This window comes from Sprattus sprattus (genome assembly GCF_963457725.1).
Source record: "Sprattus sprattus genome assembly, chromosome: 12".
Lineage (NCBI taxonomy): Eukaryota > Metazoa > Chordata > Actinopteri > Clupeiformes > Clupeidae > Sprattus > Sprattus sprattus.
In genome coordinates, this window is record NC_137910.1 from 31474233 (window position 1) to 31489677 (window position 15445).

Below are 15445 nucleotides of genomic sequence, written 5' to 3' on the forward strand. Positions count from 1 at the left end.
ATGGGTAAAGGCCCACACCAGAAGTTTCCAGGCTACCTGGAGGCTGCGCAGGGACCTGGTGCCCCCTTGGTGATTTATGTGATACACCGTGGAGGAGTTGTCCGATCTCACTAGGACATGTCTGCCCCTGATAAGGGGGAGAAGTTCCACGAGGGCAAGATGAGCTGCCCTCAGCTCCAGCACGTTTATGTGCTCGCCACTCCAGCGGGAATCCCATGTACCCCGCACTGTCCTGCCTTCCCAAACTGCACCCCAACCGGTTTGGGAAGTGTCTGTCGTCACAACCGCCCTGAGGGATGGGATGTTCCCCAGTGGGGCCCCATGACCTAGGAGGGCCATGTCTCTCCAAGGACGTAGTGCGTGCCTGAATGGCCTTGTGACCTTGAGTGCTTGAGTTTCACCCGCCGGTCTCGCAGGGGATGAAGGTTGAACGCATTCAACCACCTCTGCAACGGCCGAGCTCTGAGGGGGCCTAGTGGGACCACTGCAGCTGCCGCTGACATAGTACCCAGCAACCTCTGATACTCCACCAGCTCCAGACGTCTGCCAAAACGGAACCGGCTCACCAGCACTAGGAGCTTGGACACCCTCTGTGGGGTGAGCGAGGCACGCATTGTGACAGAGTTTAGTTGCAGTCCCACAAACGTTATGTTCTGTGTGGGACAGAGGTTGCTTTTCTCCAGGTTCACCCTGAACCCTAGGCTCTGTACATGCTGGATGACTCTGTCTGTGTCTTCCAAGACTTGGGCGCGATCTGGGGCGCAGATTAACCAATCGTCCAAGTAAGGCAGGATCTTCACGCCTGATGCCTGGAGGGGGGACAAGGCTGCTGCCACCACCCTTGTAAAAACTCTTGGCGAGAGAGACAGGCCGAAGGGCAGAACCCTGAACTGGTAAGCCTGTCCACGGAAAGCAAACCTTAGAAAAGGTCTGTGGAGTGGGCAAATGGGCACGTCAAAGTACGCGTCCTTCAAGTCGAGGGACGTGAACCACTCCCCGTCTTCGACGGACATTAAAATTTGCTGTGTGTTCAGCATCTTGAATGGCAGTGCTTTTACGAACCTGTTGAGACGTCTTAGGTCTAGGATCGGACGCAGACCCCCGTCCTTTTTCGGAACTATAAAATACTTGGAATATAACCCAGCGCGCCGTCTGTCGGAGTTTACCCTCTCGACAGCTTCCTTCTCCAGAAGGGTTAAAATCTCTCCATTTAAAACTCCTGCCTGAACTGGGTCTTTGACCACGGTCATCAGAACACCAGAGAAGGGAGGGGGGCGCCGCCGAAATTGAATCCTGTAGCCGTTCGCCACTGTAGCCAGCACCCATTGGTCTGACACGCTCTCTACCCAGCTGCTCAGGCATAGCTGGGAAACGGCTAAGGCAGGCGGCTTCACACCGCTAGGAGGCTCTACCCCGAGAGCCTGCAGCCTTGGGGGGTTGCTGCTTCTGGGGTGATGCCCTGGGGAAAAAACGCCGCTGGTGTGCCGGCTGCCGCTGTGGGGGTCTTCCGCCCCTAGGGACGGCAAGCTCCACGAACTGTCCCCTGCCAGTGCCGCTAGCACGGGACTGAAAAGGTGCAGGGTAAGGGCCTCTGTGCCGGTATGATGTAGCGGCCGCCCTGCCAAAGGTCAGACGAACTGACTCTCTCGTTTGTCGCGACTGCTCAGCCGAGTCGAAGACACCCTGAGAGTCGGGATGGAACACTTTCCCCGGCATCACTGCCATCTTGATCAGGTCCTTCCTCACACTCTCTGGAAGGGAGGTCTGTGCCAGCCAATGTCCCTGGTGAGCTGGGAGTGGGTGATGAGCGCAGAATGACATGGTGTCCTGATCCTCTGGATTAATAGTCTTCCTGATCGCTGCCAACAAGATGGCCAGCGCATTACCAGAGCGTGCCGCCCGTGCAGTTGCATTGTAGGAACGGCACACAAGGGTGTCCGTCTTATGGCACTCCCTGACTGGGCACCTGGGGTCAGCAGTCACCTGAGCTGGGCCAAGAGATGTCAGGGCCGCTATCTCCCGCTCGACTGGTGGCATGTCCGTCAGGCCTGAGCCTACCTCAAGCTGGTCTTTAGTCAACCTGCGACACCCAGGGTTAAACTGCGGTCGGGCCGTTGGATTATTCCACGACCTCTTAAGCATCTGCAAGTAATCCCGCGCCGCCGGGACAGAGATGACAGGCTGGGACTTGGAAATACCAGCCCAGACCCCCTGGGCTGGAGCCTGGGCTTCAACCGGCGCACTAACCCACAACCCTTGCCGCAGAGAGGACCCTTGACAGGACATCTGTGGCTGAAAACTCGCTCTCTCCTGCGCTCTCATGAGTAGAGCCCGCACCCGCCAGCGAAGACGTGTGCCTCTCCTGCTACACTAGTGTCAAGCAGAGATTCCTGTGCATACAAAGACAAAATGTCCTCTTACTCAGCACTCTCACCCTGATATGGGGGCAACTCCTTGTGAGAGGGTTCACACAGAGCGTCGGAGCCACTACCTGTGTTAACGTGCGCTTCCACCTTACCCAGCCTCTCTGAGAGGCCCTTTATGGCAGCCAAGATCTCAAGATGAGCTTGCTCCTGGGTTATGGGGTCACTTACGCGTTGCCTCTTGGAAGACTTAGCCGCGCTGCGTGCCAGCTCACCCCCAGCAGAACGTGCGCTTGTGGGCCTCTTTTGCGCTCTAGTACCCTTCCGTAGCATTTTGCAGGAGATATAAAGGGTTTTGCATTTTGTGTGAGTGGTTTTGGGATTTGTGTTTAGAGCTAAGAGAAACTGAGGCATGCTTTGAAAAAAAGATGTTTTAGCAACTGAGAAAAACTGTAAAACAGTGTGAAAACAGAGAGTGAAGGGAGAAAACACATTTTATCCAATCTCATCAGTTGTCTGTTTCACCTCTGCCCTCAAAAGCCTTAATCACCTCATCAGTAATGTAAATAAAATGTAATTTTGGTTGTCAGACAAATAGTGATCAAATGATCCTATTTCTTTGAGGCGGGCATAAACTATCGAACCCATCAGTGACCAAAGACTTCTCTGAACTTGTCTGATAGAACGTGATTGACAGTAAATTCTAGCAATCTTAGGCAGAGTTAGTAATTATCTTTGCCCCAAATGACGTTTTTCTGACGTTAACAAATACAACTTATAGCCTAGCATTTTACTAGTTTTGTAGTGCCTCTGCTTTCTTGCTTAGTGGGCTGAATAAAGAAAGAGTAGTTCTACGCTATGACTTATGCAAGATAAAGGCTATGGCTTTTAAGGGATATATGCTAGCAAGTAGGCTAAACCATGCATTTCTATTATCCTTTTCCTCTCAAAGCGCTTGGAAAGTGTTTTGGTTGCCACACATACAGTGGGGAAAATAAGTGTTTGAACCCCTGGGGCCGGTATTTCAAAATGATCCAACAGGATTAATCCTCCTGGATTGGATTAAATCCTGATCAGATCCTAAAAACGGGTATTTCAAAGCAAATCTGATCCTTAAAATTCAGATTCAGATTTGGGAATCCAATCCTGCCTTTGATCTGGATTAAACACTGCTGTTGAGTATTTCAAAATTTAAGTGGGAAATCTGGATCAGTTTGATCCTTAAAATCAGGATCACCCTGATCCCACCTCAGAGGTGGATTTGAGGGAGATTACATGTAAAGGTTTGAACAGTTTAGGTGTAACTGCTCCAAAAGTTATTTGTTTGATACAGTAATTCACTGATGTTTGATCAATGTTTATTTTCGTTGCAGTTTCCTTTCTTTTTCAGAAAACACAGCGAAAGTTTGAATATGAATGCCTTATTTAAGTAACAGTTTTTTGTTAAGTTATACCTACTGATAAAAGAATCCACTGAAATCAGTCAAATTTATTTATTAACATGCATTCAGCACACACACTTAATTTTCATAGCCAAAACTCAAAAGGTTATGCCAATTGGAGCAGGTCTGTGTTAATGTCTTCTCTTCCCACAGACATCTGAAAAGAAAAACTAATATTAAGGTTTTAGGGCTGTCCCTTTTGTTGACAACTGTTTCATAAAAAGATATGTACAACACATTTAAAATCTACACGCAATGCCATGCGAGTGGATGCATTCAAATCTGGTCTGTGGACCGCGACATACAGACGCTAGCCTATTTACTAGCTTGTTAGCTCCTTAACACAGGAGTCAATGGAGCAGCGTTAGCTCGCATTAGCGCGAACTCTGCTAAATTAGAGATCGCCGAGCTCTTCTTTCAACTTTGTGATGATTTACGTAATTGGTTAACTCAATATAATGATTGCCCTTCATCTAGTCTAAGGACGCATCAACACTGACCAAGATTATACTTTAATTTAGAGACAATAGTTGTGTTAGCTCTCCTGTTTCTGCTCAAATCTTCGCTCCATTTCCTGTTTCCTGTCTGTGATCCAGGGGGCGGGACGGATTTGGACATCCCAATCTGCTGGTATCAGGATCACTCTGATCCAATCTGGCAAAGTTTTGAAATACCGGGATAGATCAGGTTGATCCGTGGATGAGAACAGGGGGATTTGGTTATCCGGATCATTCTGATCTGGATTACAAGTTTTGAAATATCGGCCCCTGGCGATTTCACAAGTTTGGCCACTTGCAAAGAAATGTGTGATCTATAATTGTAATGGTAGGTGTATATTAACAGTGAGAAACAGAATATCAACAAAAAAATTCAGAAAAATGCATTTTATAACATTTATGACTTTATTTGCATTTGATGCAAAAAATAAGTATTTGAACCCCTAGCAAAACTGACTGACAAAAATGACTTAGTACTTGGTGGAATAACCCTTGTTGGCAAGCACAGATGTCAGACGTTTCTTGTAGTTGGTCACCAGGTTTACAAACATCTCAGGAGGGATTTTGGTCCACTCCTCTTTGCAGATCCTCTCCAAATCTTTAAGGTTGCGTTTTCAATTGGAGGGAATGATCGAATGAGGTTCAAGCCCAATATTCAACGTTACATGGCCCCATCCATAGTCCCCTTGATGCGGTGGAGTCGTCCTTTACCCTTGGCAGAGAAACAGCCCCAAAGCATAATGTTTCCACCTCCATGCTTGATGGTGGGTATGATGTACTCTTGGGGTCATATTCAGCATTCCCCCCCCCCCTGTCAAACACGGCACAGTTGATGCCAAAGAGCTTGATTTTGGTATCATCTGACCACATTCTGTCTCCCAATCCTCCTTAGAATCATTCAAGTGTGCAATGGCAAACTTCAGATGGCCGTGTACATGCGCTTCCTTGAGCAGGGAGACCTTGCGAGTGCTGCAGTACTTACAAAAATGACGCCGTGTTGTGTTGCCAATGATTTTCTAAGTGACTGTGGTCCCAGCTGCCTTGAGATCATTCACAAGCTCCCCCTGTGTAGTTCTGGGGTTATTCTGCACCATTCGAATGATCACTGATACCACACGAGGGGATATCTTGCATGGAGCCCCAGACCTAGAGCGATTAACATTTGTTTGGTGTTGCTTCCATTTACGAATAATCGCACCAATAGTTGTCTGCTTTTCACCAAGCTGCTTGCCAATGGTTTTGTAGCCCATTCCAGCCTTGTTCAGGTCTACAATCTTATCTCTGACGTCCTTGGACAACTCTTTGGTATTGCCCATGGTGGTGAGGTTGAAGGTGTGAAGTATGATTCTTTGGACAGGTTTCTTTTATAAAAGTCACCAGTTGTGTACCTTGGTGTACCTTGTTAGACCTAATGAGGATTAATCTGTGTGCTTCTTGGGCACATAACTGGTCATTGTGAGCCAGAATTATTGCTGTTTGCTTGGGGGTTCAAATACTTATTTTTTGCATCAAATGCAAATAAAGTCATTAATGTTATAAAATGCAGTTTTCAGATTTTTTTTGTTATTCAGTTTCTCACTGTTAAAATACACCTACCAATACAATTCTAGATCACACATTTCTTTGCAAGTGGCCAAACTTGCGAAATCGGTAGGGGTTCAAATACTGATTTTCCCCACTGTATCTGAATCACCATATCAGCTCTAACCACATAACCCACGGTCCTCCACTGTTGTCTATTCACAGTTGCCAGTTTGTCCTTTTCCCCCCATTATATCGGCTATACTTTAGTTTCTTTCCACGTCTATAATTCCTAAGACACCAGTTTTATTGGCTTGATCATGTCATTGTAGGCTAATTTGAAGAGTGATCCAGTTGTGAAGTTTTTGTAGCCTACACTATTACCTCGTTTCCACCGGGGCCGGCCCGGTGCCGGAGCCAGAGCCGGTGCCGGAGCCAGAGCCGGTGCCGGAGCCGGAGCCGGAGCCGGTTCCTTTCAGCACCGGCCTGCGTTTCCACCGCCGGAGCCGGTTCCAGCACCAACATTAAACGTCATGGAATGTTATGACATGCTCCTATGGTTACAGTTGTGAGTTATTCACGAGTGGTCTTCTTCCAGCGAGAAGGCAAATTCATTTTGATAAAAAACTTTAATTATATTTAACTTTTTAATACCATGTAGTACCATACGACCTAAAGTTAAAGTTCTGTTTACTTGGCCACAGGTTTATTTTCTCATGTAGATCAGACGAGTGGCAATGCAGTTCATGACCGGAGTTGACTAGCTACTACACTGATATACTAACCAGTATAACATATCTTAGCAGTACCTTACATTAGCTAGTGCTAGTTAGCTAGCTACTAAACGAACTTGCTTAGTCAAGAGCTATTTTTTTTATTCGTTTTCAAGTGGCACGTCTTCTACAGTACACACAATACAAAACCAGCACTACATCACGGTCTCAGTTAATGATGCAATTACGGGGTTTCTACGAGCAGGCAATGCAGCTCATGATGGGAGTTAGTTGATTAGCATAACAACTGTAGTACCCCACGACAGCTAGCAGCGAGTGCTAGTTAGCTAGCTGCTACAAGAACTTGCTTAGTCAACTACTAATTTCAAGTGTAATATCACACAAAAACAACAGACCAGGTTGAAAGACTTAATGTATACAAGACAGACAAACCAACACATTTTGATGGATCAAAGCTTTCTTTATTAGTTTTAATGTGTTTGTTATTTGGTCTGTTGTCCTTTTGAACCCTGCTATCTCAGACTCTCCTCGTATTACCTCATATATTTTAGCTTTCCTTACTGACTGTCTTGCATTTCTGTTGATGGATAAATTGCTATCGAGGTATTTATTTAATCCATGGTCCACTACTGGATCGATTTTCCATGTATGTTTTCATCGTTTTCACTCATCATCTTGGTTGATGGCTAAAAAAAAATGGCGGCGGAAATTTCTGTTTCTGGTGGGTTAACTCCGCCCACCTCTGTGACGTGGTTGGTGCCCGATCTGGCCCCAGCTCCTCCAGGGAGCCGGGCCGGTGCCCGATTTCCAGCTCCGGCACCAGCCCGGCCCCGGTGGAAACACAAGAACTGGTGCCATGATTGGGCACCGGGCCGGCCCCGGTGGAAACGAGGTATATGTGTGTGTCTGGATATGACTGTTCTGGCACTTTCAACGTGTTATTGACTACTTCAATGCTTGTGATGATAGTAACGATAGGCTTTTTGTGTTCGGCGTAAGATATATTCGTGTAAGATATATTACTTGTTAAAACAGAGTTGGAGATCAAATGTATGCTAATGGTTCCACTGTTTTGACATGTAGGCTAATGGCTTGCAAGCCAAAAAAATACTCGACTGTAACCTCCATGCATTGTTGTTTGGACATTTTAAATGTCTTCATATAGAGAACAGGGTTGTTTGGCGTTCTTCTTAGCCTAATACATCTGGCCTAAAATCTTGAAAACGAATCAGTAACAAAGCTTTGCTATAGACAAAATTTTAACAGACAAGACATAACATTAATATCTTTATGCTATTGAACACATGCCGGTGAAACTGACGACAAAATCTGATTCTGATCAAAATCATCAGATCTTAAATTTAGCACCTTCAGGAAGGGAGTGGGGAATGGCTGTCACAGTCAGTCAAAGGCCACACACCCATCCTCAGCCCGTTCTCAAAGCTATTGTTGGTTTTCATCAACTCTGCCTGCCTATACATAAGTCACCACACACCACTGGACAGTTTTGTGTACAGTCCACCTTAACATGATTTACTTTTACAGATTATACATATCCCAGTAAAAAAAGTTTGTGAATAGATTAATAATAGAATTTGTATTTATTTTATAAACACTTACCCATGAACTCAATGCCCAAATGTTCAGCTGCACAAATGAAGACAATGGAGAAGCAGAGAGACAAAGAGAAAATAGAATCATTACAAACACTGCACTTTAGCCATTTGTTGTAGTATAAACACATGTTTATTAGTTAAGAACATGATGCATTAGGCATTATGACTATAGACTGAACTAGCTGCACTGCTTACCTGTGTCATTTTAAAGTCTTCCCTTAAAATATACAGTCATCGCCAAAAATGTTGGCAGAGACACACATTTTGTGTTTCGCAAACTTTGCTGCTTCAGTTTTCGCATTGTATCTAGATTATTGTGCAGAGTGATCAGATGCACTTTAATGAGTTGCAAACAGCTTCATTGCCATGAAAAATAACTTAAAAAAAATAGCACAAAGAATATTCTTCACCTGAAAGAACCATTTACCAGATCATCAACAACTTCAATGAGAAAGTTTCAACTGTGGTGAAGAAGGCTTAAGGATGACAGAGAGTGTCCAGCAACCCCCTGGACCTGAGGAGTCAGCTACGGAATGGTGTCACCACCAGTGCAGAGCTCTATATTGGCAGCAGGTGGGTGTGAGTGCATCTGCACACACAGCAAGGTGAAAACGCTTGGACAACGTGCTGGTGTTAAGAAGGGCAGCAAAGAAGCCAGTTCTTTCCAAGAGGAACATCAAGCACAGACTGAAATTCTGCAGGAAGTACAAGAATTGGACAGCAGAAGACTGGGGTAAAGTTATTTTCTCTAATGAAGCCCCTTCTGACTGTTTGGGACATCTGGAAAATTGATTGCAAAGAGTAGAAAAGGTGAAGCTACCATGAGTCCTGTGTCGTGCCAACAGTGGAGCATCCTAAGACCATCTATGTGTGGGGTTGCTTCACATCCAAGGGAGTGGGCTCACTCACAATTCTGTCCATAAACACTGCCATGAATAAATGTATCAAAAACGTCCTCCAAGAGCAACTTCTCCTAAGAATCCAAGAGCACTTTGGTGATGATCATTTTCCAGCATGATGGTGCACACCATACTGAAGTGGCTCGGAGATTATCACATTGAAATTTTGGATTTTGGATAAACTACTGGTGCTGATGATACAGCAAAAGGGCTTAAGAAGTGACTCCGCAACATGCACATTTGAAACTGTTTTGAACTCTAAAACGTAGCTAAGCTAACAACAAAGCCATTGCCCCAATTTGTTTAGTTTCCGTTTGTTAACCCACACTTATCCTCTGCTTTGTTTGCAGTTGGGTATTCTACTCTCAGTCAATCCAATCACTTACTCTTCAATTTGTAGTCATCTCCTTTTAAAAGTCATAATTTGCCATATACCTAGGTATACGTATGCTAAAACAGCAAACAGCAAATACTCTGCTTCCTCCTTGTTGTTCGGTTCTTAGCGTTGTTTTATTGCCTTCAGAATTGGTATTGCAATCTAGATGCTATTTTCCTGGCTACACTATTGCATCAACTCATGGGTCTGGTGGTTTCTGCACCACAGAAGGACAGCAAAAGTCTTAAAGTGGCTGAGGAGTAAGTCATTCCTCTTAAAGTGGCTGAGGAGTAGGTTAAATCTCTTAAAGTGGATGAGGAGTAGGTTATTCCTCTTAAAGTGGCTTAGGAGTAGGTTATTCCTCTTAAAGTGGCTGAGGAGTAGGTTATTCCTCTTAAAGTGGCTAAGGAGTAGGTTATTCCTCTTAAAGTGGCTGAGGAGTAGGTTATTCCTCTTAAAGTGGATGAGGAGTAGGTTATTCCTCTTAAAGTGGATGAGGAGTAGGTTATTCCTCTTAAAGTGGCTGAGGAGTAGGTTATTCCTCTTAAAGTGGATGAGGAGTAGGTTATTCCTCTTAAAGTGGATGAGGAGTAGGTTATTCCTCTTAAAGTGGATGAGGAGTAGGTTATTCCTCTTGAAGTGGCTGAGGAGTAGGTCATTCCTCTTAAAGTGGCTGAGGAGTAGGTTAAATCTCTTAAAGTGGATGAGGAGTAGGTTATTCCTCTTAAAGTGGCTGAGGAGTAGGTTATTCCTCTTAAAGTGGCTAAGGAGTAGGTTATTCCTCTTAAAGTGGCTGAGGAGTAGGTTATTCCTCTTAAAGTGGCTGAGGAGTAGGTTATTCCTCTGAAAGTGGCTGAGGAGTAGGTTATATCTCTTGAAGTGGCTGAGGAGTAGGTTATTCCTCTTAAAGTGGCTAAGGAGTAGGTTATTCCTCTTAGGCTATGTCTCCACGAGCCCGGTTATTTTTGAAACCATGAACAGATGTTCCTGGTTGTATGTCCTGTCCACAAGCAACCGCGTTTTTGGAACCCTGAAACCGTGTTTTTTTGAAACCGGAGTCCAGGGTGGGGTCTTCGGCCAGGGTTGGTTTCACCGGGTGCGTGTGGACACTGCAACCGTGATTGTTTTTCCCGTTTACGTCATAACTGCGAGCCTGCTTCACTTCAGCACCTACACAGCAATGACGTTAACGGGAAAAACACAGCAGCGGTTAGCAGAAGTTGACGTGAGCTCTTTCAAAAATGAAGTGGATGTTGTTTATTGCCATGCTGTCGGTATTATGTGGTTGTCACACGCAGTTGCTGCGCGCCATTGTTGTTTGTATTTGGTGATTTTCTTTTCCCGGTATCTTTTCATTGGTTAAAACAGCCTTCCCATTTTACCTTACATCGCAACTTATGGTTGTGGCATGTGTATTACACGTGCATTGTGTCACTTGGTGGCGGCTTCCACCGGTGCGTGTGTACGGAGTATTTTTATTATACCACTCGTGTGGACGCGGAGCAAAACTCCGGTTTAAAAAATAACCGGGCTCGTGGAGACATAGCCTTAAAGTGGCTGAGGGGTAGGTTATATCTCTTTAAGTGGCTAAGGAGTAGGTTATTCCTCTTAAAGTGGATGAGGAGTAGGTTGTTCCTCTTAAAGTGGCTGAGGAGTAGGTTATTCCTCTTAAAGTGGCTGAGGAGTAGGTTATTCCTCTTAAAGTGGATGAGGAGTAGGTTATTCCTCTTAAAGTGGCTGAGGAGTAGGTTATTCCTCTTAAAGTGGTGGAGAGTAGGTTATTCCTATCCCTAGGTTTGTGCCATCTTGAATTTCCACAAGTTCTGCTGTTGGAAAATCTAAAAAATAAATTAGTAAGTAAGTAAGTTAGTATGTATAAATCAACTTACTTGGATCTGACAAGATTGAATCTGTTTTGGGGAGAAACTGGTCACAGCGTATACCCTGGAATCCTTCTTTACATCTGTAAACAGACAAAAGATTAATTTGGCAAATAGCATGCTTCTCTTTGAGTTAACAAAAGCTCTCAATGCCATGGACTGGCAATGTCAAATGTCAATGTCAGAACTGGTCATAAAACACATAAGGAGTTAAGGTAACAAATAGCTTAATGATATCTGTTGTGTCAAAATTATTTTCAATAGTCTGTGAAAGTAGCTGTTAGAGAAATCTTAAACCCCTCTGAGGTACCTGCAATGTTTGTGTGACCCACTCATAGTCTCAATGACAAAACACTCTCCATCATTCAGGCAGTACGTCAGGTCTTTTTCATGGCACTGTTTGAAGTGCTCCGAGCGCAGAGGGGGCAGAGTCGGTGATGCTGTTGGTTAGAAACATTGTGAGAAAAAAGGACATTTTTAGGAATGCAGGAATTCATTTCAGAGAACAATGTCAGTCATTGGACCCAACAACGACACTTCAAAAATGTAAATGTTAGAATGATGAAATACCTTAAATCAAGGCAATATATGCTTGATATTTCTTCTTACCAGGCATTTTTTATGTTAGAAAATGTTACTTGCTTCAAGCGTTTCAGTCCTTAATTATCTTAACAAGGTATTACAACTTGTTACTGAGATTTTATGACTGGTTCTGAGCAAGTTAATTATTGAAACTAGTTTGATCACCACTGACAAGTACAAAAACGTTTTGTCAAAGTCAGAATCAAGACAAATGTACTTGTTTTAAGTCTGGCCACACTAGTTTTAAGATATATTTGGGTTGTTTGCATTAAAAATAGTAATATTTTCCTGTTCTGTTGGCAGATCGTTTTGCTTATTTTAAGTAATATATCCCCCCAATTCATAATTTTTTCTTTGTTTTTGAAAGCTGAATTTTTGCAGTAAACAGTACAGGTTGAACTAAGTGTTATCACACAACAAAACTATATGCGCCACCAGGAGTTTTGGTATTATAATAGTATCTATAATCATTTTGTGCAGGAAGATCATTCCCATTCAGTTTTGGGCAAACACATGCAGAGTTTACATGAGTTAATTTGGAGGTAGATCAATCCAAATGTTACCAACAACAGAAAACACCTGCTCAAAATGAGTGAGTGAAAGATGGCCTGAGGGAGAGATTATGAAACATAGAGTAACAGAAAGACAGCAGAAGAGCATATGACAGGTACATAACATACACTACCGTTCAAAAGTTTGTGGTCACCCAGACAATTTCATGTTTTCCATGAAAACTCACACTTGTATTTATCAAATGAGTTGCAAAATGAATAGAAAATATAGTCAAGAAATTGGCAAGGTTGGAAATAATGTTTTTTATTTGAAATATTAATTTTGTTCTTTAAACTTTGCTTTCGTCAAAAAAGGCTCAATTTGCAGGAATTACAGCATTGGAGACCTTTGGCATTCTAGCTGTTAATTTGTTGAGGTAATCTGTAGAAATTTCACCCCACGCTTCCTGAAGCACCTCCCACAAGTTGGACTGGCTTGATGGGCACTTGTTGCGTACCATACGGCCAAGCTGCTCCCACAACAGCTCAATGGGGTTGAGATCCGGTGACTGCGCTGGCCACTCCATAACAGACAGCATACGAGCTGCCTTCTTCTTCCCTATATAGTTCTTGCATAATTTGGAGGTACGCTTTGGGTCATTGTCCTGTTGTAGGAGGAAATTAGCTCCAATCAAGCGCTGTCCACAGGGTATGGCATGGCGTTGCAAAATGGAGTGATAGCCTTCCCTATTTAAAATCCATTTTACCTTGTACAAATCTCCCACTTTAACAGCACCAAAGCAGCCCCAGACCATCACATTAGCTCCACCATGCTTGACAGATGGCTTCAGGCACTCTTCCAGCATCTTTTCACCTGTTCTGCGTCTCACAAATGTTCTTCTGTATGATCCAAACACCTCAAACTTTAAAATAGTTCAGAACACTTTTTTCCAATCTTCCTCTGTCCAATGTCTGTGTTTTTTTGCCCATATCAATCTTTTCTTTTTATTGGCCAGTCTCAGATATAGCTTTTTCTTTGCCACTCTGCTATAAGGCCAGCATCCCAGTCGCCTCCTCACTGTAGAAGGTGACACTGGCATTTTGCGGGTACCATTTAAAAAGCTGCCAGTTGAGGACCTGTGAGGCGTCTTTTTCTTAAACTAGACACTCTAATATACTTGTCTTCTTGCTGAGTTGTGCACCGGAGCATCCCACTTCTCTTTCTACTCTGGTTAGAGCCCATTTCTGCTGTTCTCTGAAGAGAGTAGTACACACCGTTGTAGGAGAAGTTCAGTTTCTTCGCAATTTCTCACATGGAATAGCCTTCATTTCTAAGAACAAGAATAGACTGGCGAGTTTCACATGAAAGTTATCTTTTTCTGACCATTTTGAGAGTATAACCGAACTCACAAATGTGATGCTCCAGATAATCAACTAGCTCAAATGAAGGCCAGTTTTATAGCTTCTCTCACCAACAAAACAGTTTTCAGCTGTGCTAACATAATTGCAGAAGGGTTTTCTAGTCATCCCTGAGTCTTCTGCTAAGGTGATTAGCAAACACAATGTACCATTAGAACACCGGAGTGATAGTTGCTGGAAATGGGCCTCTATACACCTATGTAAATATTTAATTAAAAACCAGACATTTCCACCTAGAATAGTCATTTGCCACATTAACAATGTATAGAGTGTATTTCTGCCTAATTTAATGTCATCTTCTTTGAAAAAAAACAGTGCTTTTCTTTGAAAAATAAGGACATTTCTAAGTGACCCCAAACTTTTGAATGGTAGTGTATCTCAAAAACAAAGAAAACTCCACAATGCTTCCAAACATTTGATATGTAATGTGTATGTCACCAGAGTAGCTATTAATGCAACAAAAAAAAGCACTTGATGACAAATGCAACATCAATTCCAAAACTTTCAAAATTACTTCGAAATTTTTCCAGCACTTCAGCAGAAATGTACCAGAAACGTTCTAACATTACACCTGGCAACACTAGGCGCATGCTCATTCATAACCACTCTAATCATGTAACATATTGCACTGGATTACCACTGTTTTATTTGGCCTCATTACGGGACCTTTGGCTCATCATGTAGGCTCCCTCAACGGAACAGACACAGCAGCAGGGGTGAAATCACATTTAAATAACTAAATTAAATAGCAAGTAAACACTGAAATACTGTGTGGCTTACAGTCAAAAAGAACATAAGACACAATCATTTCAATGCAAATACATATACGGAGTTGCACCTCATCAAGTGCCAGAATGTCATAAAATTTCAGCAAAACTCAATTTTTTTTGTTTAAAAAAATAACGTTAGATTGTCATGGAATCTAATTGAACAAAACTCTTTCCTTATTTTACAGGCTCAAAATCACATTGTCTGCCCTAATGTGGTAGCCAGGGATGTGGCAGGGCATAATAATACAGGTCTGACAAGACACAATTATGTTTCAGGGAAGGTAATTGTTTGGAACAGCAGAAGGAGTACTTGTTGTGTCCGGGTGGGGGCACGCATTAAAGAAGTAAGATGCTTTATCCCACAGATGCTTTATTAGATTGAAAAAAAATAGAAGCTATGTTTGCATGGGTAATGTTAGCTGACCAACAGCTAGGAGCAACACTTGTAGTCCACCAATATTATTCTTATGCTTGGCTCTAACGTTGCATGCAAAGACGCTGTTGCATGAAAACTGTTTTTTTAAGAGTTAAGGGCTGTCTGTTCTATGACACCTTTAAGATAAAAAATATATATATACAGCCGTGGAAAAAATTAAGAGACCACTTCAAAATTATCAGTTTCTCTGGTTTTACTATTTATTGGTATGTGTTAAAGTAAAATGTACATTTTTGTTTTATTCTATAACCTACTGGCAGCTTTCCTACCAAATTTCAAATAAAAATATTGTCATTTAGATCATTTATTTGCAGAAAAATGACAATTGGTCAAAATAGCAAAAAAGATGCAGTGTCTTCAGATCTCGAATAATGCAAAGAAAACAAGCTCATATTCATTTTTAAACTACACAATACTAA

At 43.0% G+C, this 15445-nt stretch overlaps 1 protein-coding gene across 1 annotated transcript in view; it reads right to left on the reverse strand.

Annotated features, from left to right (window-relative positions):
• nrg3a (neuregulin 3a) overlaps positions 1 to 15445 on the reverse strand; it is a gene marked incomplete at both ends in the record, with an annotated part of 80021 nt that overhangs the window by 22190 nt on the left and 42386 nt on the right. The window contains 3 exons of the mRNA XM_080848923.1: positions 8178 to 8204; positions 11338 to 11411; positions 11639 to 11768. Of these exons, the coding sequence (XP_080705049.1) occupies positions 8178 to 8204; positions 11338 to 11411; positions 11639 to 11768 (231 nt within the window). The remainder of the gene's footprint in view (positions 1 to 8177; positions 8205 to 11337; positions 11412 to 11638; positions 11769 to 15445) is intronic.